This window comes from Antechinus flavipes, chromosome 6 (assembly GCF_016432865.1).
Source record: "Antechinus flavipes isolate AdamAnt ecotype Samford, QLD, Australia chromosome 6, AdamAnt_v2, whole genome shotgun sequence".
Classification (NCBI taxonomy): domain Eukaryota; kingdom Metazoa; phylum Chordata; class Mammalia; order Dasyuromorphia; family Dasyuridae; genus Antechinus; species Antechinus flavipes.
Window position 1 is genome coordinate 225,968,074 of NC_067403.1, and position 25,509 is coordinate 225,993,582.

General features: G+C 33.3%; 1 protein-coding gene across 1 annotated transcript in view; it reads left to right on the plus strand.

The window, feature by feature from the left end:
• The window catches only part of ELP4 (elongator acetyltransferase complex subunit 4), a 242,451-nt gene that overhangs the window by 4,523 nt on the left and 212,419 nt on the right, over nt 1-25,509 (plus strand). Inside the window, exons 2-3 of the mRNA XM_051964763.1 lie at nt 6,944-6,979; nt 16,361-16,482. Coding sequence (XP_051820723.1) covers nt 6,944-6,979; nt 16,361-16,482 — 158 coding nt within the window. The remainder of the gene's footprint in view (nt 1-6,943; nt 6,980-16,360; nt 16,483-25,509) is intronic.

The window sequence follows — 25,509 nt, forward strand, 5'->3', positions numbered from 1 at the left end:
CTCTGTGGCTGAGAAAGAATAAGATAACTTTAAAATTAAAAAAAAACCCAAAACTGTGGAGTTTATCATTTTTATATCTCCTATTAACACCAGTTGACTTAGGTGAATCTACCTCTTGGGACCAAGAGCTAGAAAATACATTTCTGATTTTCCCTCAGAAGGGCACTGAATGATTTTATAAACATGTATTATGAATAGTTGGGTATATTCTTGTATAAATCATCCTCTTTCATCTCATCTTCCTTCTAGATCAAGGTTTCTTAATCTTTTATGTCGCAGACCCTGTTAGCAATCTTCTCAGATATTTCTCAGAATGTTTTTAAAATCTATAAAATGTATAGGATTATAAAAGAAACCATTTGTTGAAATACATTATCAAAATATTTTTGAAAAAGTTTGTGCACCCCAAGAGAAGAGCTACTGTTGCAAACTAAACTTTTTTTTTTTTTTTTTTTGGCTGAGGTAATTGGAGTTAAGTGACTTGCCCAGGGTCACACAGCCAGGAAATGATAAGTGCTGACATCATATTTGAACTCTGGTCTCCTGACTTCAGGGCTGGTATTCTATCTATTGCACCACCTAGCTGCCCTTCTAGTCTGAACTTTCAAGGAGGCAGAGACAAGCAAAAGAGATCACATATTACTAGTCTTTTAATTGGACATTGAATTTTGTAAGAACTCAAGGTCATGTTTTTCTCTTTCAATCTGCTCTCAATAATTTGTCAATAGCCAATTTTCATGTGAATTTAAGAAAACAATGTATTTAACAAAATCCTAGACTATCCTTGGGACTTTGCAATATCATTTTTAGATCTAAGTTAAGAAACACATGTCAGTTTTTTTTTTTTTAAAGATGATTAAAACATTTTTAAAGAAAATTTAAATTTACTTAAAATTATAAGTAATGGACTTTTTTTCCTCTCCAACTTAAAATCTAATGATCTCAGTAGTTATACTGAATGCTTCATTTATGATAGATAAAAATGACAAAAAATGAATAAATACAAAATTAATGAAGTGGTTGAAAAGCACGAGGAACTGTCGTCTTCAGCATACTGGTCATTTCTTTTTAAGAAATACCAAGTAAACAAAAAAAAAAAAAATCTTTTTTTTCCCTTTCATTCTTAGCAGGGAAGCAAATGATTAATTTTAAGACAGACCATACTTGTTGAGTTCAGTCCCTTTATATGCCTTGTAACATCTAACAGATTACCACTGAGAAAATAGTTCTGAAGTTTGAAAAACTAAAAACTATAAATCTTATGCCGTGTTTTCAGAATTTAGTAAAAATGTTAAGTGAATCAGTGTTTTACCTAAATTTGAAAAGCTGCTACAAGAATTGTAATATCTATTTTTTCCTTTTTTGTAAGCAACGCTTGTAAAAAAAAAAATTAAGACATATTTTTTATGTTGAGGATTGGTTAATTGGAAAAATTGAATAACTGCAGATAATGTCAGTTTCTATGAAACTGATTATATATAATAAAAACTGAATATTTCATGGTTGGTCTAAGGTAAAGGAACCTTATCTGTTTAGGCTGAGAAAGAGAAAGGAGGGGAGGGGGCAAAGAGAAAGTGATAATTATCTTCAGGTACTGGAAACATTGAAGAGAGATTAGGCTCATTTTTCTTCTCAGGTCAAAATTAGAAGCTATAGTTGAAAATTTACAAAAGTATATTGAAGCTTGATGTAAGAAAAATTGAAACTATCCAAAAATGAACTGCTTTATTAAGCAGTGGGTACCCTTAATGAGATATTATCAATTGAAGGACAGATGCCTGCTTGACAATATTGTGAAGGTGATTTCTGTGCAATTAGAGATTGCAGTAGATGGACTCTGAGGGCCTTCAAGCCTGAAATTCTGTGATCTTGTGGTGTCATTTGCATTTTAAAAGAGTTCGTTGTTCTCAGGTATAATTTATGACAGTCTTTAATATAAACATGACTGATTTTTGATAAGGAGAAAAGGCTTGTGAGCAATAGTAAACATTTATACAATGCTTCAGGGTTTGCAAAATGATTTCATTTTTTACAGTGCTTCAGGTAGCTACTACAGATATGGAATACTTAGAAGTTGTGATTTGCCAGTGGTCATTTAACTGTTGATGGGTATTTAAAATTCAATATTAGATATGTTAGATCATACTTTAGAGCAGTGGTTCTCAAAAGTATGGTCTAGAGAATCCTGGGGATCTCTGAAACCCTTTTAGAGGGTCTACAAATTCAAAAATAGTTTTTATTTCCAAGATGGTAAATGTCTATAAATATAATCCAGATAAACAAAAATTTGAGAACCACTGCTTTAGAGTATGCTGCCTCTTAAGTTTATCATCACTTAGTACTCCAGAATAGACAGCCTGAATCTGGTTCAAATTTGGTTTTTGAGCTCAATTATATCTGCTACATTTCAGTCTTTTCCTCTTCTGGGATGGATACTGCCATGCTTCCCATACCAGCAATTCTTTTCTAAAGCCTTCTATACCACTACCTTCTTTCTTTCTGCAAAAATTTCAGTATGTTGTGCTGAAAAAAGTTAAGGCTGTTGGAACTGGGAGCTCTCTTTCCTCCACATTTCCACTCTTTATCTCATCAACATTCTATGCTCATTTGCTTGCGTCTTGAAAGAATGTAGTCCTGTCCTACTAACTGTTCAGTGTTCTATTATCCTCATATCCTCTAGGCACTTAACGCTTCAATTATCTCCTCTCCTAGTTTTTATTTTCTCCATAACTATCATTTCCAAATTTGCTTATATCTGCCCCATCTTTAAGAAACTTTTCATTGAACCTGTCTCCTCAAGTTATTTTTCCTGCAGCTTTCTTCCCTTTTACAACCAAACTCGTGAAACCAAAATCCATCCACTTCTTTCCTTTACTTTATTGCTTCACATGTCTCAATTCCCTGCACTCCGGCTTAAAACCTCAGGGAGATCACCAAAATCTCTTTTGATAAATCCAGTGACTTTTTTTCACATCTCACTGTCTTGAAGATGTGGTACTGATGACTCTACACAGTTTGTGGGCAACATTCCTCACCTCATTTCTGCATGTATTCTGCTCACTGGGCTTTCATGACATTCTTCTGTTGTGGTTCCCTACCTTTTTGTCAGACTAATCCTCCATCTCTTTAGTAAATTGACCATCCATGTGCATCCCCTTCTGCATGGTCATGTCTCAGGGTTCTGTTGTGCATCCCTCCTCTTTTTACTCTTAATGCTGTCGTAAGCTCTCATGGATTCAATTATTTTCGTGTAGATGACTCCCTTGTCTATTATAGACAGCCCTCCACCAGGAGTTCTGGTCCTGCAATTCCGCCTTCCTGCTTGATATTTCCACCTGATTGTCCCATAGGACCCTCAAATTTAAATTGGCTAAAAAAAGTTCTCATCTCATACCTTAAGTCGTCCATCCCTCTCTACCCTCCCCTGAAAAAGCCCCTTCCCTGCATCATTCTTTCTTTTATTCTGATTTGTCATGTAGAAATTGACATGGGTTTACTCTTATTCATAAACACACTCCCCATAACATAAATTTGCCAATCTTGTTGATTCTACTTAATATATTCAACATCCATCTTTTTAAAATTTTTTAACCATTTCTACTTTAATGTGAGCTTTCATTATCTCATGTGACTTAATTGATTTGTTTCCAGTTATCCCTCTAATTCAGATTCCTCACAGCTGCCAAATTGATATTCCTAACTATTCCTTACAACCCACCCTTTCAGGATGATTACATAAACATCGTTCCTTCTCATGAACTTTATACTTTAGCCAAACTGGCTTGCTTGCTTTACAAGTATAGCTATAGTATACTGAATGTTCAGGCTATGGCCTCTATATATTTACACAAGTTGTAAATATATTCCCAGTATGTTCTCCCACCTTACTTCTGATTCTTGGAGACCTAGAGCCTTCAATGCTTAACCAAGTACTGTCTCCTGAAAGAGGTTTTCCCTGATTCCTTCTTAGTTTCCCTTCCTCCTTTTATTGTGATATGTGTGTGTATATACATGTGCATGTGTGTGTGTATACACACACAAACATAAATATGTATACACATAGGTGTGCATACATGGAATATTACTCTATAATAGGTAGTATCAATGTAATACATAGTATTAATATATAACACAGTATATGTAAAATGTATGTTTTATTTGCAATTTACATTTGATTTTCCCTAAGACAATATAAGGTTTTGTGAGGCAAGGAAAATTTCATTTTTTGTAATTGGAAGGCATTTCAGTGTCCACCCAATACAACTCTCACCAGAAAATGAATCTCCTCTTCAACATTTCTGGTCATCCAGATCTACATGAAGATCTCCAGAACAAACTCTCTAATCCTTGAAGCAGCCCATTCATTAGAACATCTAGTTTATGTCCAAGCTTAATTTGTCTCTTTATTGCTGCCTCCTACTCCTTCTGATTCTTAACCCCAGGACCAACTAGAACAAGTCAGGGAAAAGTTTAAAAGTTCCAAATTTCCTTATTGTGAAATTTTAAGACTTTAATTTGGTATTCCTTTGTTAGTATCATCATCAGAGTGATTATGGATATGGTTGGATTATTGTCTTAATTATACAGCTAATTTCTTTATTAGGCCTTATTGCCTAAAACTTGACCAGTTGGCTCTCCCTTGAAATGGATACAACTAATAAAACTAATAGCATTTAAAAGCGATTATTTGAAATATAATTATAGTCACCAATCAAGAACTACCCTATTTGTCAAATCATTTAATATAGGGACATAGTTATCATTTAGCAGCTTTTTTATTTTACTACATTTTGATTTGACTGCCAACATTCAAGTTCCTTTAATTCTCCAGTAAGTTCTTGGAATGTAAAGATCCATGTAGTTAAAGAATTAATCATGGGAGGTTGGAATATAATCCCAGAAGAGTTTGATTAATCAACCACATACCAGCATTTTGTCTGGAAAGTAAGTTTAGAAAAATGCTGAACTAGATTCTTTGCTGTGAAACTTTTATTAATAATTTGATCTATTATTTATTTATTTATTATTAATAAATTTATTTATTTAATGTTTATTAATAAACATTAAAATATAAAATTAGATTAAATAATGCTTTGGAGCAAATAAAATATTTGTCTTAAAGGAAACTTTTGTTTAGAGGTCGCATGTTGATAAAAATATCCCTTTTTGAATTACTCATCCTCAGTGATTACTATTAGTTTGTTAGTATATACTTTAGTTTTTTTGTTCAGTTGTTTTTATTGCATTCTTAGTATCCTTTAGATTTTTTGTTCAGACAGACATGTCTATCACCCCAATAAATGTTTTCTTGGCAAAGACACTAGCTTTGTTTGCTATTTCTTTCTAAAGCTGATTTTCCAGAGGAAAAAACTGAGGCAAAGAGGGGGAAATGATTTGTCCAGGATCACATAGCTAGGAAGTGTCTGAGCCAGATTTGAAACTCAGGAAGAGGAGTCTTTTTCACTCCAGACCCAAAACTCTATTCACTGCACCACCTAGTTGCCTCTTTAGTTTAAGCAATAGTCAAAAGAATTTTTGCTCCTTGTGCATTAGTGTGATTTAAATGTAATTACAAAAGAGTTTGCCAATTCTAAAAGAGAAAAAAGTATACTTCCAACCTAATAACTAAACCAAGTCACCATAAAAATACACACAAACTGAAGAATACTCTTCCTAGAATAATGTATTTGAATTATGGATGATTATCCAAAATTCCTCAGGGAAACATTTCAACAACTCAGAACAGCAATCATTTTTTCCCCTTCTATTTCTCATTCCTTTCTCCTATATTGCATCCACTTTTTTGGAAGTCTAGTAAGTTCCTAATTAATTCCTAATTAATATTCTGTCTTGAAGTTAGATATATTACCAAACTATGATGATTCCAATAATTGGAATCAGAATAAAAATATTAATTTCATAAAAGTGCTTTCAGGTGATTTGTGTAATACTTGCAATTATTTTAACTTTGAGAGGAAACTAATTCCTGGGATACTATTTTGTCAACTACTGTTGTCATAGTTTTTGTACAGTGTTGATAATGAAAATATTGGCAGAAATTTTGAAGTTATATGAAAGCATTGTAGTTAGAGTCACAGGAATGGAGTTTATTCCCTCTGTGGCTTTGGGTCACTAGTATAAATACTAGATATTACTTGTAGTTACTACTCTTTTATTTAGTTAAGTGAACTTGCTCTGAGTCAAACAGCTATTTAAATGTTTGAGGTCAGATTTGAACTCAAATCTTCCTGATTCCAGTGTCAGTACTCTGTCCTGTATCACCTAGCTGCCCCTGTTCTTTCTGTTAAAAAAAAAAAAACAAAAAAAAAAAACTTTCCTGTTAACTTTTGATAAAATTGTTGGGATTTTGTCATTGCATTTTGAACAAAATTAATTGTTAAATGTACTTAGACCTTAATATCTACTAAAGTGTTTAGTCTTTAAAATTGTCTCTAAACAGAAAGAAATAATTATTTTTAATTATTCCTTTCAGTGAGGCATGTTACATGGGAGAATACATATCAGAGTGAAATTTCTATCCTAATAACCTTTCTTTCCTAAATGTATTGATGTCACTGTTACAGTATTGTGCATATTTAAGTCTTGGCTACTGAGTTAATTTGTTAACTAATGCTAAATATAACATTATTGAAATGCTTAACTACAGTTATGTTGATCACAGCATGGTCCCATTGCTAAAGAAAGGAGGATAGTGCAGGATATTATGAAAGTAATTGTAATGTGTAGTGTGTAATTACATATAATATGTAATTATTTCATAATAGTACATTGAATAAAAGTATCACAAAGGTAATTAAAATGTTGTTCATAACCAATTTAAATTTATTGTATCACCTATTCTTGATAAAATCTTACTTGCACATGAAAGGTAATATGAAAAAGGTAAATTAATTCTCTTTTTTTGGTTTTGTTTTCTTTCCAGGTGGTGGCTTAGCTGTTGGAACACTGCTTCTAATCGGTTCGTATAGAATGTGATTGAATTATGACTTATAATTCTTATTAATTCTTATGTAGAATTTTTAAAAAATTTCCTTTTTTAAAAAAAACTAAATCCTTTTATTGTTGATTCATCTATAATTTTCCTTAAAGGGGTGATAAGATAAAATAAAATCAGAAATGAAGAATTGCCTTGAGGTATATAATATTATTTGTTTACTTATCCAAGTTCCATTAGAAAAGAAACCACATCTTACTCATCTTTTAACCTATTTAATACCTTGAATGTAGTAGATGTTCAATATTTATTCACCAAAATTGAAGTATTGAACTTAAAATGATTAGATAATTATGCCAAAATATCAAACCCTGGCTTTAGTCAGTGAATTTTTAAAAAATATGTATTATATTTTACTCTAAGGTAGTTTTAAAATCTATTAGATCTTTAATACTTTAGTAAATAATATTTAAAATTTTAAGATATGAAATGCAACTGAATTTAGTAGCCAACTGATCAAGTGAATTTTAAAATTTTGATATCATAAAGAATTAGACATTATTACTTTATCTTCTGCTATCTAAAGAGTTAGAAAAATTTGGAAATTCATTAATTATATTGAATTTGTCTTTTACTGACAACATATCACTTAAGACCTGCTTTTTTTTTTTTTAATAATTGTGTACACATAACTTTTGAAATGGCCACCTGTTCTAGTCTTTCACACATTACAAGAAACCTATCTACATCATACCAAGCAGATGGACATCAATTATCTGTTTGAATACTTCCAAAGATGGAAAGTACACTGATTTTCTAGGAAACCTATTCTCTTGATGAATGGAAACAAAATTGGACTTGATTACTTTTGTCTTCTCTGTGTCATCATTTAAGATTACAGTGTTTTCCAAACAACAAGCCTATTTATTCCTTTTTATTTTTCTTCATATCAAATATCCTTAATATGTCAGTGACTCTATGATTTTTATCAGTGAAGGCACAAGCTTTATTGGTGCAGATCTATTCGTTTTCATCTTACAAGCTTCTTGTCTTTCTCTTTCCATAAATCTTCCATAAATCTGTCCTGGAGCCCTTCCTGAAAAAGGGCTTTTTCTGTCTTTTAATAGTTCATGAATACCAGTTCACTTGGATGGTCCCTTTTTGCTGTATGATGAGCTTATATCCTTTTCTGATTGTGCATGTCCTCAGTGATATATTCTGTATTACTTCTTGGAAACAAGAACCTATATCCACCCATATGCATTTTTTCCAATGCTTTTTGAGTTACCTATAATTTTATAATTCTTTTGAGATCATTTTGAACCATATTTTACAACAGTATAGCATCACCAGCAGAATATTGTTTTCAATTAAGTGTTTTGGGGGCAGGGTACAGTTTGGGATCATTGAAAGAACTTCATGGTTTTCTAAATGAAAAACAGTCTACTTTTTTCTTTTTCAGTTCTGGGCCTTGCTTCTTGTCCATCCACAGTACCTGTCCAAAAAAAAAAAAGGTGCCCCACCTTAGGGCTATAGTCTACACCATGTATATTTTCCAGGGAGTTCGTTTTTGATGTACAAATTACTGACTATTCTCATTTGAATGGCTATGGATCTTTGAGGCAGCCCTATACTATTCTGGGCTGAGTTCTGGGGTAGGTTTGGTGCATGTTTCATTATGACAAAAGAACTGATTGTTGTTTTTAGATTTTTTTACAAACCAGCTTTTCTTGGTCTTCCTCATGCTATTCTTACAAATCCATGCTAACCTTTTGTATTTATCCTTGTCCTGTTTTAATCTAATTCCCTCCCAGGGACAGGGCTCCTTCTGCAATATTCATTTTTAATATCTGTCGAAGATAAATACATTATGTGTGAGCTCTATAGCTTGTACATTCTTCTGCATTTCATCACCTGAAAAAGTCATTCATCATCTACTTGGCTTTTCCTTGGCAATAGTTAGACCAAACTGTTGTGAGTGATATGATTATCATTGAGAAGGCTCGGCAGTATTTAGGGGCTTGATGTAATCAACACAAAGATGTCAACAAACAGGAATATATAGAACATCTGGCATCTGTAGGGAAAACCTACTTCTTGAAATCTGTACTGGATTTCTTTCATAGCAATGGAAGATAAACCACTGGGGAAGGAACATTTTCCTTTTTTATTTTTCTCAATGTTAAATGATTACAGGATTTGTTCCTACTTTATAATTCCTTCAAAGAATCTTAAATAATTTTAAAATATTCTTAAAGGTGAGCATTTAAGGTTAAAATTGGTGTTACCAAATAAAATGCTTGTTTTTTTCCTTACAGTAAAATAGGATCTTGTTACTCATTCAGTAAGCATTAATTAAATGGCTCTATGTGCCATACACTTCACTATGTATTGGGCATACAAAGAAATTTAAAAGACAGTCTCTGCCCTCGAGCAGTTCACAGTCTTTTGGGAGAGACAAGATACAAGCGACCTATTTACAAATAAGCTATATACAAGATAAATAGGAAATAATAAACAAAGGAGAGGGATGGAGGAGGGGCAAAGAAAGAGGAATTTTGAAAGGCTTCCATTAGAAGATAGGATTTTTAACTTAAATTGAAGGAAGCTAGGAAGCAGACATGAGAAGAGAGAGCAAGTATTTCAGATGTGGTGGACAACCACTAACAAATACTTGTGAAAATATTTAGAAAGATATAAGAGAACTCTAAAAGTAGGAGGAACTAAATCTTTGAATACCAAACAGAGAAATTTTATTTTTTTGATGGAGCACCATTCATATTTGAGTACAGGCTGACATGGTCATTCCTCCGCCTTCGAAAAATCTTTTTGACATCTAGGTAGAGCATAAATTAAAGTGGGAAGATTCTTGTGGCAGGCAGACCAACTAGAAGGCGATAATCCAGGCATGGGAATATGAGGGCCTGCACCAGTGTGTTAGCAGTGTCAGAGGAAAGAAAGAAATGTATTTGAGAGATGATGCAAAGGGGAAATCAGCTGGCCTTAGATATGGGGAGTCAGAGGTAATGAAGAGGCAAGGATGATAGCTGGTTTCAAGTTTGGGGGTGTTGGAAATATGATAGATTCCTTAATAGTAACAAGGAAATTTGGGAGGGGGGAAAGATAATGAGGTCAGTTTTGTACAGTTTTTGAGTTTTAAATGTCTAGTTTGAGATGTTTAATAGGTGGTTGGAAGTGTAAGACTGGAGTTCAGCAAAATTTAAGACTAGATACATAGGTTTGAGAGTAATTAGGACATAAGAATGAATAAATATTTCATTCGATAATAAGATGTGGTTTGTTATATATTAGCTGTGAAAGGTTGTCTGTTCCCATCTGTATGCTTATTATTGATCCCTCAATTTGTATATAATTTATTCTTTTAAAAATTCTATATACATCTATGTGAGGAAATGAGAGTAGTGTTTGGTTATAATAATAAGATCCTATTTTTTTGTGCTTTTAGTTACCTACACCCTCATAATTAGGTCACTTTCATCACAAACATAGTCTTTGTACACTTGGTATTCTCCAGTTGCTCTCTCTGGCACCATTTCTACCTTTTCTTCTTAAAGACTCATAGACTCATTCATTGATTTAAAACTAGAAGAAACTTTGGAAACCATCAACTCCAACCTCCCATTTTATAACTGAGGAAACTGAGTTTGGGAGAGGTAAACTGACTTGCCAATGTCACACAGCTCAGAAAGTAACTGAAGCAGCATGTGGATTCAGGTCTTCCTGATAGGGTCCACACTCGGCTACACCTGGATGCTTTCAACATCTATTGCAACTGCTTTTTGCAGGTCATCTTTCATCCAGCTCTTGACTGGTGCTTATCCCATTTTCTTTTTAAGATGACAAGATCAGCAGTGTTCTGGGTGGTCTGGTTATGCTCTGTTGACCTTGCTGGTGACAAGTATATGTTGTAATAATCTTTGAAAATCTTTCCATCTTATAGTAATGTTACATTTCTTCCATTTTCATCTTTTTTATATCCATGAGAAGCCTTTTCTTTATTTGAGGATTTCACCACTTTTTTCTTTATTATTTCTTGTTAGGATTCTTACAAGGTGCTAAGTCAGTGGAATTGATGAGATAATGATTCTTAATTTACATGTACTTAGTACTTACGATAATTCCACAAGATTCACACCTTTAAGAGAGTATATATAAGGAGGAGCTCTCAAGGCTAAAAAGGACAAGCCCATTAGAAGGTCTCGGAGGAGGAGACAGATTCATTCCATCTTCCACCTTTGTGTTGGCTGGAGACTGAAGCACAAACCTTTGGATTCGGAGGGAGCTGGAGACAGAAGCCCACTAAAAGCTCATTCAGAAGAAGCTAGAGGCAAAAGCTGTAAGAGGCAAAGAGGCTCTTTTTGGCAGGAGCTCTTGGAACAAAGGAGGGAGATAGGCCTCTAAGAAAGTTAACTGGGCCCCAGGAAGGAGACAAGAATTAAAAGGAGACAATAAAGGATTTGGACTTTAACATGGCTGCATTTGGGGTGATTATACTGAATTGAAATGAAGGCTGCCTCCAGAAGCCCCCCAAGAAACCTGCTCCCAGAGAAGATTACATTTTAGAGAAGAACATTACATTTCTTATTTTGTTATTTTTTTCCATTCCTTTTCACCATCTTATAACTTCCATCAGTAGAGTTCCATTATATTCCAATAGAATATAAGTGGCTTGGTGACAAGAAATGCTTCGTTCTTGTCTTTGTACCCCAAGACATAATACTGGCTCATTGCAAATATTTAGCAAATACACATCTAATTGAGATGTTCCATTTTTGTTATTTTATTGGGGACTCATTGTGTCTTGTTCCTTTTGATTATTTTCCCAAAAAAAGAATTTATGAATAGAGTGAAACTTCTATACATTCCACAAGTCTTTAGCCTTTCTTCTTCCTTAATTTTGAACCATTAGAAAAAAATCTTGCATCTTCCTCACCTGTGCCCATCTTTGGGTTGCAGGTACTGAGAATCACAATAAAGCTTGATTTAATTTGTAAGGTTCTTATTGATTTTCTTGTTGAGTTTCTTTTCTTCTTCATCCTCTTCACTAGTTTTGGGTATATCATCTGCATTTCTTTTCATGGCACTGCTTCTCAAATATTTACCATGAATACGACAATATGAGATTATCAAATGTTCCATAAAATGATGTTTCTCATTGCCTTCAAATGCAGGGGAAAAAAAACAACTTCCATTTCCCTTCTTTGCCTCTACCAAGAATCCATGAACAGCCCTTAAGAGCTATTTCCTTTATTTTCTTTCATTCCTTGCAACAAAGTGAAGATTGTAAAAATTCATTCCCTGTAGCAGGATGGCTGAGAGACAGTAGACAGAGGGCTAGCTTTGGATTTGGGAAGACTTGGTTCAACCTGTACCTGTGACGCATGCTGATTGTGTAACCCTGGGATTTCACCTGAGGAAACTGAGTTTGGGAGACACTGACTTGCCAGTGTCACACACCTTGTTTTCACTGAGAGTTCCTCATGTCAGTGAAAGCAAGGTCTGTCCCAAAAGGAGAAAAAAGAGAGAGAGAATATGTCTATGTTAGCGTCAGTAGACAAGAATTTCATAGCTTAAAATATCAATGTATTAATCAGTGTTTATAGAATATCCAAAAATTATGATTCTTCATGTCAACTCGCCCCTATTTTGCAGCTTGGGAGTCCGTACAGGAGTCCTCATGTATCTGGTGGCCTTAAGTGGAAGCCTTGAAGAAGACAGGGGAGGAAAAAGCCCAGTGGAGATGCAGGGAGTTCCTGGGTGAATAACAGACTATGTGATGGGAGGAATGGTTCCTCAGTCTGCAAAGGGCTTTCAATGCCATAGAGAGGACATGGGGTTGGAGACTGGAGTTCTACTGGCAGCTGGTGGCACAGGGCTCAGGCCATTGGGACTGATCTCAGATACTTTTTAGTTATGGGGAAAAGTCACTTCACCTCTGCCTCTATTTTCTCAACCATAATATGGTGATAGGAACAATACTTACCTCCCATTCTCTTGTGAGAATCAAATGAGGTAATATTTGTAAAATCATTTAGCATGATACGTGACACAGAGTAGGTCCTGTAGTAATGCTTTCTTACCTCATCCTATATTTCAAATCTATACACTCATCAAGGCCATTCTTAATGAAATCCTGAAAATGAAAATATGAAAAAGGATCTGACAGGTCATTTTTCTTCAGTCAATTCCACTTATATAGTAACAATTGCTGGAGAGTTGAGTAGATGACTTAATGCTTTTTTAAAAATCCTCTTCAAAACAGAATTCAGATTTAAACAAATATTTATCATCGATTAATGCCAATAGTTATATATGTAATTAAGAAGCTGGCAATGCTTTTTTAAAAATCTTCAAAACAGAATTCAGGTTTAAAGTTTTCCTTTAATATGTATCTTATTGTTTAATGCTAATAGTTGTGTGTGTGTGTGTGTGTGTGTGTGTGTGTGAGTGAAAGAGAGAGAGAGAGAAAGAGAGAGAGAGAGAGAGAGAGAGAGAGAGAGAGAGAGAGAGAGAAAGAGAAAGAGAGAGAGAGAATTATATATAGTTATAGGATATCCCATGGAAGAAGTCTTAGCTTTGGGCCTGGGTTGAAAGTTACGTCAGTGGTACATGAATCTTCCAGGTGTCTTTATCTTCCAGGATATTTTAAGCTATGAAATTCTTGTCTATTGACGCTAACATAGACATATTGGGTTTGGGAAGGTTCTGAGTGTAGCACCAGCACAAAGCAGGTGATTTCTAAGTACTGTCCCAGCTCAATTCAAAGAAACTTATCATCACAAGGTTGATCACAAGTGCAATGAATTTCATCAGTCAGAATAAATCAAGATATATTTTATTTCAGTAAGTATTTATTGCGTCCCTGTTCTAGGTCCTGTGGATATAAAAATAAAAGCAAAATAACTCCTATCCTCAAGAAGGTTACATTCAACTAGAGAAATATGGTTTGATGAGCAAATAAAAATTAATTTGGGTTTGGAGTTAGAGCAGACATATTTTTTAAAGTTTGCAAAACACTTTACGTAATGTATCTCACTTGATGCTCATAATTGTCCTGTGAAGTAAGTACTATGGCATTATTATCCATATTTTATAAAGAAACTATGGCATAGGCCAAGTAACTTACTCAGACCTACGTAGCTGGTAGGTGCCAGAAGCTATGTTCAAACTCCAAACTCCCCTAACTTGAAGAGCTTCCTTATCTAAGATGACCATCACTTTAGGAACTGCAAAGTTGGGATCTGTATCTATTTCCAGACTATCCACACTGATGGCACTGAAGAAGTGGAATAATAGAGGCAGGGTAAATTAATTTTAAAAGGATTGGGAAGGAAAATACATATACATAGTAACATCCCACTTAACTGGGCCTGTGGCTAGTCCTTCCCAAACTATAGCTCACCTTGTGGCATGTTGTCCCTGCACAGAAGGTTCCTACAAGGTGCTGTAGGCCTTTCTCTAAATTTCTTAATTTGTACTGTAAATACCACTGAAATATTGAGACAGCCCATCAACTAGATTGCCTAGTTCAGCTCCTCTAGATCTTTGACGACATTTTCTTTATTGTTGCTTCTGTACAATTCTTCATTGATGTGTTGCTACTTCCCATGTGATTTACATAGAACATATTGGTTTTTTAAAATTTTATCTTTGGATACAGATCTTTGGTTTGATCAATCTAAGAAACTCTTGTTTGATAATGCTTTCTATCAATATAGATTGGCAACTCATCTGTATCTTAATAGTTTTAATTACTTGGAATACCAATAGTTTAAGAGACTTGCTGATAATCTGACAGGTACTGTTTTTCAGAGGGAGAATTTAAATCCAGATCTTCCCCATTCTAAGACTGGTCCTCTACCCACTAAATCATGCTGCCTAATATTAAAAAAAAAATGAACTTTTATTTCAGAGAAAAATTGAATGTCATTGGAAGCAATGCACAATTTCCCCAAAACAATCAAAGCCACTGTCTTAATGCCTTGTGTATATATATTTAACATCTCTAATTTTTTTCTTTATTACATAAATTTTTTATACATTTCAAATTATTCCTATACAAATTAAAATTTATCAAACTGGTAAATTTGGCCTTTATTTTCCCTATGTTTTGTTTATTCTCTAATAGTTTCAATTTCAACTGTGAAAGTAATGCAGAGGTAGCAAAAGCATTTCCTTTTTTTTTTTTTTTTTTTTTTTTAAATACTCACAAGAGCCACTGTAAATTATTTTAAAGGTATGTAAAAATCAATTGAAAACTTAAACTATTTAACTTGGGACAAATTATATTAAAAATTAATTGGCCCTCTAATACATACAGTTACAATTCAATGTACTAAGAGGTTTTTTTTGTTGTTAAATTTTATGTCTTCTCTACTTTTTTTGTTAAGTGAATTCTTTGTAAATGAGCTATCACCTCTACTTTGTTCTTTATTGCTAGTTAAGAATGCTTTTAATACTTCTATTTTACAAATCAATATAATAGTATTATTTTTACTTCTAACTATCAATAATGGCTTAACTATATTCTCTCTTGGCAATATTTATATGCTATTTCTGTATTCCTACCATATGAATCCTGCAAAATGCAGGTAACATACCTTCTATATAAAAAGATATCTCCTATACATGCTTTCAGTGCTGTTTTTGGCATTTAGAATATAAATGAGAAGAATTTTTATACAAATATTATCTTCTTTGATTAAGTTTTTAAGGATATTTCCAGAAGGCAACTTAGTTTTTAATATTATGTTAAAGTGATTATATTTCATCTTTAAAAATTTTTCCTCCCATGTATATGTGTATGTTGGATATGTAAAAAGGGTATGGGGATATCAGATTTGAAGTGGGGAAGAAGAAGGGCTTAGTTTAGTCTAAAGTGTCAAGTCACAGAGAATTAAAGAGACTGTTTTGATCTGTTCAGTAGGGCACCTCCAGTTCATATATTTTTTTGCTTCAGACTTTATCATGATTAAAATTGTGTTCAAATCTAATAAGTACTCTTTGGGAATCAATCATACAATGGAAAAAGACTGTAATATTTTTTATCCTGTGTTTATTATCTTACCAAACACAGTACCTCTACTTGGTAGGTCAAAGAAAGCGGATCCCCTTGCTCTTAATTGACATAGACATATGTTATTTTTTTCTTTGATGATAGAGATTGTTTAATTTTTAAATTAGTATCTCCGGTGCCAGGCACATAGTAGGTACTTAATAAAAACTAATTGAAAGGAAGTATTTCTTTGTTGAGTTACTTTATAGCCTGAAAGAAAGTTAGATAAATACTTATTTTGAAGATTTTGATTAAGGGATAAAACATAAGCTTTATAAAATATGCATATCAAATGCTACATATTCTAAAATTATTCATTTATTTTACAGAGGAGGACAAATATAATATTTATTCCAATTTGCTCTTCAAGTATTTCCTGGCTGAGGGAATAGTCTGTGGGCATACTTTGTTGCTTGCCTCTGCCAAAGAAGACCCTGACGACATTTTACAAGTATGTGAAAATATTTCTTTAATGTGTGAAATTATGAAGATTGTGTATGCATGGGTGTCTTTGAGCATGTTTTCAAAATTAATCCTTTACAATTAAGTCTAGCTTTAACACTGTTAGCAGTAGAAGGGAAAGTTGGTGAATTGTTAAGATTCCATCAAGAGTTAATAGCCAGTCAGATCTTGTAACCACTGTCCTGTCAATACCATTTTACTTCCACCACATTGATTGCTTTTTAAAATATCTATATTTAGTGTACTTGAGTTTTTTAACTAACAAAAAAGTCATGTTGAGCACAATAGGCACTACAAAACATTTTATTGACTTAACATTTACAGCATTTTCTTTTTTGTATTATTTTATTATTCTTTTCTCAATCTCACCCATATTTTTGACACATGATTTTTTTCAGTACTATAGTAAGTGAACAAGTCTCATGAAATTTTAATCAGATTTTCTTTACCTTTCAAAAGCAGTTCTTACATTTAAAGTATTCAGAAATTTACTAACTTATACACTAACATTCATGTGGGTAGAACACTTATTTTATTATTTAGAAGTCCTTTTACTTGGACTAACATAGATGTCTTTTGACAAAGAATATGTTCTACTGTCATTATGTCCATTATGTTTTATCTTGTGCACTTAGAAAGAATGTATTCCTGATGACATGATATAATTGCTGCCAAGAAATTCTAATGGTTCTGAATGGTGGATTTTCTTTCTGTATCATAAAAGATACTGAAGGTTTTTATTTGTTTTTATTTTATTTATTTATTTGTTTTTGCAGCATACAGCTTGAAAGATGTTTATATTTAATTAGAAAATTTCACATATATGACAATTTTATGCTTGTCAAAAATGGACTGTGTCTAATAATTAGAATAATAGACTTGATCTTTTGTGTAGACTAACTATATTTGGCCATTGCCCCCCCAAAATCCCTTTTGACTCTGATTCCTCAGATAAACAGCTTCTTGTGAAAAAACTCTCTTTATGACCGCTAGAATATTTACAGTTGTTCCACAGCTTGTGGATTTAATGTCTCCTGCAGCCCTGACAGGTTAAGCCACTGAGTCAAAGTCACACAGCCAACATATATTAGAGGCAAAGATGGGGCATTAACCTACTGTACCAAACTGTCTCTTTTGACTTTATATATAATTAATTTCCTTATATTCACCTACATTTAAAATTGATTTGAATTATTAAATCAATATTCAAAGTTCTTACATATGATACTTATAATGTGCCTACTATTTAAAATAATTTTAAAATCTTACATGGTATAAATGTATTATTTTGAAAGTATATGGTTTTTGATTATCTCTACCTGTATTTATACTAATTAGTAATTTTCAGTTTTCCATGAGCAATATTTATCTTTTTTTGCTTTCTTATTAACTTGTTTTACATGAGGATATATCATTATTTCATAGTATCCTGTTATAAGTTGCCAAAAAATTCAGAGCTTCACTTTTTATTGGATAACTATGCCATTTAATGTCCTTAAATGTTTTAGGGGGGTGGTGGGTGATTGAAAATTATGATCAAACAAAATTTAAATTGTAGAATGGAGATAAAATGAGTTCTTCTGGAAGAGTAACCTTTGGAGCCCACCTCTGATGCTTACTATTCACATCACTTTGGGCAGGGCATATAACATTGCTGGGTCTCATTTTAATCATTCTCCCGTGGCTCTTCCAGGTCCAGATCTGTGATCTTAACAACTTTAGATGCAAATTCTAGTAGCTTTATATTTGGACGTTTTATACTAAGAAAACTATGTTATGTTAATAATCTGGCTTTCATAAAATATTCAGTGTCAGTATATCCAATATTTAAATAATAATAACATATTTAGAAATTTACCATTATGCAAATATTCTAACAAATGAGTGACCAAAACAGAGGCATTAAGCAGTGTTTACAAATATAGTACAATAACGAAATCCAGTAATTGCTCTGCTTTAATTTTAAGATATATGATTGGGAGTTTCTTGAACCTATAACCAAGACAAATATTGCTGATACAAAGAAGGGGAAAAGACAATCTTATAGACCATAATTATCTTAAAACTGTGTATAACTAAAAGACAAGTAGAGGATAAAAAGCCCCATCAGCTGCCTAAGATATATTATATTACCACCCAGCAATTTATCCATCATCCTTTGAAAACATATTCATGCCTATTGTAGTCAAAGCTCCTTCAGGAAGTCAGCATTAAGATGTTACACTGAAAAATTACACCCCTGTAGAAAATCCTATAGAACAATATACATGATGTTTTTAAAAAGCCTTTTAAACACATATGCTGTGAGCATTTTTTTCTCAGTTAATACACTTTTATTTAAAAGAATACTTATGGACCTCTTAAGTGTATATATCATAATAACCATTCATAGGAGTAGAACTGCTATGTGGTAACTCAGAAAGACAGTAAAAACTGCTTACATCTTTTTTGAATACTTTTAAATTTGTCATTGTGTAAATTGTTTTTCATTAACAGATCATATGACATAAAAATGTACTTTGTAATAAAAACGAGAATAAAACCTTTTGCCCCCTCTTTCCATAATTCGTTATTATAGTATTAGAATAAACATACCAAAAATTCATTACTTGTTGGAATATGCATGTAGGAAGTTTAATGATTTGCACAATTAAATGGACAGTCATAATATTACAGAATGTATCTGTGATTGCTATTGAAAATAAACTTCATCAAAATAAAGTTAGATAAATTTGATACTAAGCAAAAACATCTAAATTTTGAGGGGAAATGAAAATTATTGTTCCTATTGCTATATTTCTTAATTTATTAATTATTCCTAATTTAACAGCAATATGAATAAAACAAAGTGGGAGGCTAACATGACTTTAAATGATCTGAAATTACTTTTGAAAAGTATAGACACAGACTAAGTGTATGTTTGCCAAAGGTCATGCTCTAAGTATAACTTGATTGTTAAATGAATGCTTGCTTTGTTTGTACTGCTTTTCAGAACCAAAGAAAATGTTAAGTAAACATTTGAAGTTTAAAATCAATTGTAACAGCATTTTATCTTTAATATAAAAAATCAGAACTTATTAAACAATAACATATGATTATATAAACAGATATTCTCTAATACTCTAGTGCTTATTGAATTTTCACTACATTTACCAAGTTTTATTTGAAATTTTATATAAAAGTTAATAACCTAATAAAATAAAATTTATAACATGCCAAAAGTTTTTCAGGGCAATCAAGATTTTTTTTTTTAATAGAAATTCACAGTACTCTAAAATATTGAAAGTATAATTTCTCTCAACCATACCTTTCAGGAGACAATTGAAATAAAGTGCCTACTTTGTAGAAAGCCCTTCGGTTAGTGCTGAACAGAGACAAAAACAGGAGGGGAAAAAAAGCCTCTGTCCTCAAGGTGGTTATATTCTACTGAGGGATAAAACGTAGAGAGAGAATACTCATAACTGCAGTGATTTGGACAGAAATAGTTCCTGAGCTGAGGGCTTGAAGGAAGACAAAGATACCCAGAAATGGAGGTGGAGAGGCAATGAAACCCTCTCCGTGCCTCCTGATTTCCTTGCTGTTGGACATATACAATGCGCCATCTCGGTGTCCATCCATGTCTTAACACTCACTCTTCCTTTCCCTCCCCGGAAAGAAAGATTCTCCCTTTCTTCTCTCCTCTCCACTCCCTGCCATTCTTCCAGCTTCAGGTCACAGGCCAAAAGCTTTCCCCAGCCCCTCCCACTCCTAGAAGCTGTGTATCTTGTGTATATATCTGTTAACATGCTGTCCGTCCCTTAAAAATAGGATCTATTTATGCTTTTGATTTTAGCACAAGGCCTAGCACACAGGAAAGACTGAATAAATGCTGGGTGGTGGGGGACAGCCTGTACAAAGCCACAGAGGCCCAGCCAGTAAGCCAATGGGGCTGCGGCCTGGAGGCTGGGCCAATAGGCCGAAGGCAGATTGTGCTGGAGAACAGATTAGGATACTTATCAATCTCGCAGTTGCCCTTCCAGTCTTTCCTTATATCGCACCATGTGATAATTTCATCATCATTTGTTGAACCTTGAAATGTTCTTTTTGTTACTTAAGCATTCTCTGCAGTCAGCCTAAGTATGTTATACCCAGTAGCTGGGATATTTTTTCATGCTTTCCAGCTTTTTTGAAACTTTAGAAATCTTTGTTGATGTTTACTGTTTATAAACGTTTTTTGTTCATGTACATCATTTGGCCAAATGCAATCAGTAAGCTTAACCTAGTGCCTATGTAGCACCTTTCTCAGCTTGTTTCAGGGCACCCTAAAGAAAGGCTGAGCTGCCAAGAAGACTGTCCTCCATTTCAGCATCTGACATTGAGTCTGAGCTGGAGAGCACTAGACAGCTTTTACACTTTTCCATGTTTACAGTTCTTGTTGAGCCAGTTCCGGAAACTGGCTGTTTGACCCTGGTGCTTTATTCTTGTTTTTAGGCCATTTGTGAGAGAGCTTATTTAAAATTCTGAACCCCTCTGTGGTAGCCCCAGTGTTGAAGTTCTTTGGCATCTGAAGTCTAAGGAAAAGCGCTGTTTGCACTGACCTATATTCTTGGCCAAGTTTGTAAGATGACATGTGCCTAATTTGCCAGTAAAGAAATACAGCATGAGCTATAAACACAGCCATGATAGAGAACTATAGGGAGGGGGAAAAACCATTCTGTTGCTGTCTATTCTTTAGAAGTGGAGAGAGAAGAGATTTCTGCCATTGCTCTTGCAATATACTTGGCATTCAGAGGACTGTCAATTAAACAAAGGCAAACATAAAGGAATATGACCCACATGTTAGAGAAAAGCTATGACTGAATTAATGCTTGAGTCATAGAGCTTTAATGCTAAAAGGGACTTTAGAGATCATTAGTCCAATCTTCATCTCCTTTAACCCCCTTGTTTCATAAATGAGAAAAGAAAAACTTAAAGGAGTTAAGTTACTAGCCTAAGGTGACCCAGCAAGTGAATGGCAAATTTAGATTTGTACAATGGTCTCCTGATTGCTCGGCTTATGTCCTTTTCATCATACCACACTGACTTCTATTTACCTAAGGGAATGAGTAGTCTTAAGATCTTATCAGTTCTAAGATTCCAGGCCTAAAGATGATTTTATTTGGAAACTATAAAATGCTCATCCATGTCAACTATAAAATAGTTAATATTACTTGTATGGGGGGAGGGGGGAGAATCAATAAGAAAATTCAAATAAGAAAACACAAAAAAAGTTTTAAAAATATACAGCATTTTAGTAATTTATCATCTGCAAAGAAAGAAATGGTTAAGTCAAAATCAAATATTGGAATTATTCAAAATGTATTTTTCCTCTTGAATATTCTTTGTTAAGGGATAAGCAAGACTCAAAGATTATGAGTCACAACCAGCAAAACCCCAAAAGGTAATACTTTCTAGGTAGCACTTCCAATCTTCACAGAGTGATTATCCCATTAAATGAAGCAATAGAGGATGCCTTAAAAAGAGAATGTTAGCACACTATCAGAGGTCACAGGTTAAATAGAAAGGCTGTGAAGTTTTATTACAGACAGAAGGATAAACTTCACTTTCACAAATCCCCAGCTAAAAATTCAGTGATCCTTTCGATAGTGAGGCTTTGATTCCTGAAAATCCACATTTTATCAAGTGATTCTGGATATGTCTTTGATTTCACATATCATCCATTTCTATATTATGTCATGTCATGAAACCAAAAAACTTTGAAATTCACTGCCGTTTCTTCCAAAATATTTATATTACATTTGTTGTGGTCAAGAATCCAGAAAAAAGATAATTCATTACTCAGCACTGAAATTAAAGGAAGGTTTGTTTTAAAATCCTGAAAATCCTGATTCTTTTCCTTTCTCTGTATATATGAGAAGGCCTGGTACTACTTAGGCATGTGGGCAATATCAGAATTAGAAGAGTCCCCTTACATCCACTTCCATAAACTTTCTCATACTTACTAGCAGAGAACATTGCTGATTCTTTAGCATTTTAATTATTCACAAGTACTGATTTTCAGGCTTACTGAAAACAAAATAGAGTTCTCTTTTTTCCATAATTTAACAATTCAGCCGATTATGTGTCTGTTTGAGAAGACATTTTCCAGAAGCTATATTTATTTAGAATATTAATGAATAGATAACTTCTCTTTCCTACAATAGCTGCCACCTTTTCTTTCTTGGCTGAACATTTTGAGAGTAATGTAATAATAAACATTAATGACATATTTTTAATTCCTTGGGAGAAAGATCACAGAAGATTTTTTTTAAGTATTTTAAAATGCCCATGAAGGAATTAATTTAGAATTTTTTAAATATTTGTTTTACTTTATACAAAAACATGGTCCAAAAAAACACTGTGTAGATAAATAAATTTTTGAAAAACTGAATCGTTTTAGATGCCACATGTTAGCTAACTACATAAAGGAACCTGTGGCAAGTTCTTTTGAAAAGTTAAGGATATTTTTACAAATCATGTATTTACCCCTCTAATTTGTCTGTGTGTTAAACTTGGCTTTTCCTGTATCAGATTTTCTCAAAGAGTATATCATTATTAACTAGAAGACATCATTATTGTATTATTCAATTAGATATTATTACCTGAAAGTTAGTTCTATTTGGGGGGAAAAAACAATATTTGCTACTTTTTATTTCAATGGAGATAATTTTTTTGTATGAAAATGCCATTAGTTTTCTTAATCATCCTACTGCCTAATAGTTTAACATGAATTGTAGCCTGTATACGGATGTGCTCTGTATAGGGATTGCCTGATGTAATTATGGAAGCCTCAGCTTATGTTAAAAGTATTGAAATTTTGGATAATTTGACTATCATTGAATTAGCTTTTGTCAATTTAGCTATAACTTCATTTGTAATATTCATTAGGCCTTGACCTGATATTACTCTGATGTTAAATATAAGAATACCAGTTAATTTAAGTACATTACATCAAAAAGAACTGGTATCCATGCTGACAATAATCTAGAAGTTTAATTAATGTAAAGTAATTGCTACAACAAGGAGACCAAAAGAGACCTAAAAATTCCTTAGTCAACAAACATCTGATTAACTTGACAAATAGAGAATTGTCTGTGAAAGGCATCACCAGTTGAGACTGTAAACTCATCTGTCAAATCTTTTGAAGAAAGATGATAGACAATTTTAAGCAGTATCATCTCAGAAAGATTGAATCAGTGGAGGATAAAACCAGTTTGAAGAAAGCTCAGTAAGATATTCAACTCAGCAAAGTCATATTAAAATCATTCAAGGATGAAAATGGAAAGTAAACAGGGGGGGAAATGGAAAAGATTTGCAAAATCCATTTTAACAAACTGTCTTCTTCATAAAGGACTTAAGCTGCCACACTTGGATCCAAGAAACAACACTAGTGAAAACCAAGGCAATAAAAGTAGCCACATTGAAATGAAAATGATATGATTGTAACTGCCTTGAGGGTCCATTATGGAAGGTATCCTAAAAAGGGGTATGTAGCAGAGTTAAGGGGAAAAACCTATCTTGATCCTCATAAATGCTCAAAAAATGACTGAGAACATAATAATTATTTTCCTATATGCTCTCTCAGATATTTAAAATATGTATGAGATTATCTACATATGCATTGAGTACTTCCATCATGAGGGCATTAACATAGGCCAATAGATTACTGTAGAACAAGAAGGCCTTTGCTGGTGTAGTCAACAATGAAGTACACCTTTACCCATTTGCAATGAACTGAAAGATGTAGAGAATACAATAACCCATCATGCTTTTGTGATGAAATTGTATTTCCAATATAGTACCCCTGACTAACCCATTCCCCAAATAATATAGTAAGTAAATTTATAAGTAGCTAGTATGGAGTAATGATACTATCAAGTAAGATTGCAAAAGGGAAACACAGAAATCACAAACTGCTTTATAAATTATAAATTAAATTTAAAAAGTTGAAAAGAAATAGAATAGTTTCGATTGCTTTCAGGAATTTGTGGATCCCTAGTTATCAGTGATATTGCTATAGATCGTTTGGATTTCTTCCCTTGAGAACTACTGAACCATACTCTATCTATCAATTGGGGATTGATCATTATAGCATCACTTCATATCCAATAGGTATGACGTGTTGAGGAGAATGAAGGAAACAGGCATGTTAACGCATTGTTGATGGAGCTGAATGTGCTCCAGACATTCTGGAAAGTAGTTTGAAACTATACACACTTTTTGACCCAGAAATGCCACTACTTGGTCTAAAAACATCAAAGAAGAAGATTTTATATGTATAACAATATTTTGTAGCTTCCTTCTTTGTTAAGGTAAAGAGCTGGAAACTAAAGGGGAGCCCTCAATTTGGGAATGGATGAACAAATTTTGGTTTATGAATGTGATGAAATATTCTTGTGCTATAAGAAATGATGAAAGAGGCAGTTTCAGAGAAACCTGGGAAGACTTGTATCATCTGGTACAAAATAAAGTGAGCAGAACTAGAAGAAAAATTTTAAATTTAACTCCTACATTGTAAAAGCAAACAACTTTAAGAGACTTATTAAGAACTCTGATCAATATAGGATGACCAACTTTGATGCCACAGGAGCAGTAATGACAAATGCTAAGCTCTTCCTGACAGAGAAATGATAGAATAAATATCCAAAATAAAACATAATTTTGGATGTGGCCATATGGAAATTTTTTTTTACTTTCCTTTTTCATTATTATACATAATTGTTTTTCCCCTTTGGGGTTGGGGAAGAAAGGTGAAAAAGGGAAAAAAAAAAGATCATTCAAAAAAAATTAAAAGCAAGAGAAATGATCATTGACTATTTTATTGACCCCCAAATTCCTATGGAAAGCAAAGGCCTCCATTTTTAAGACTAGCATTTTGCTGGCATAAATTATCACTTCCTCCAAAGAATTACAAGGAAATATATAGATGGTATTGAAGAGGTGCATCATGAGTGTGTTTGGCAGGACACAAGGAAAGCCCAAGAACAGAGTAAGAAAG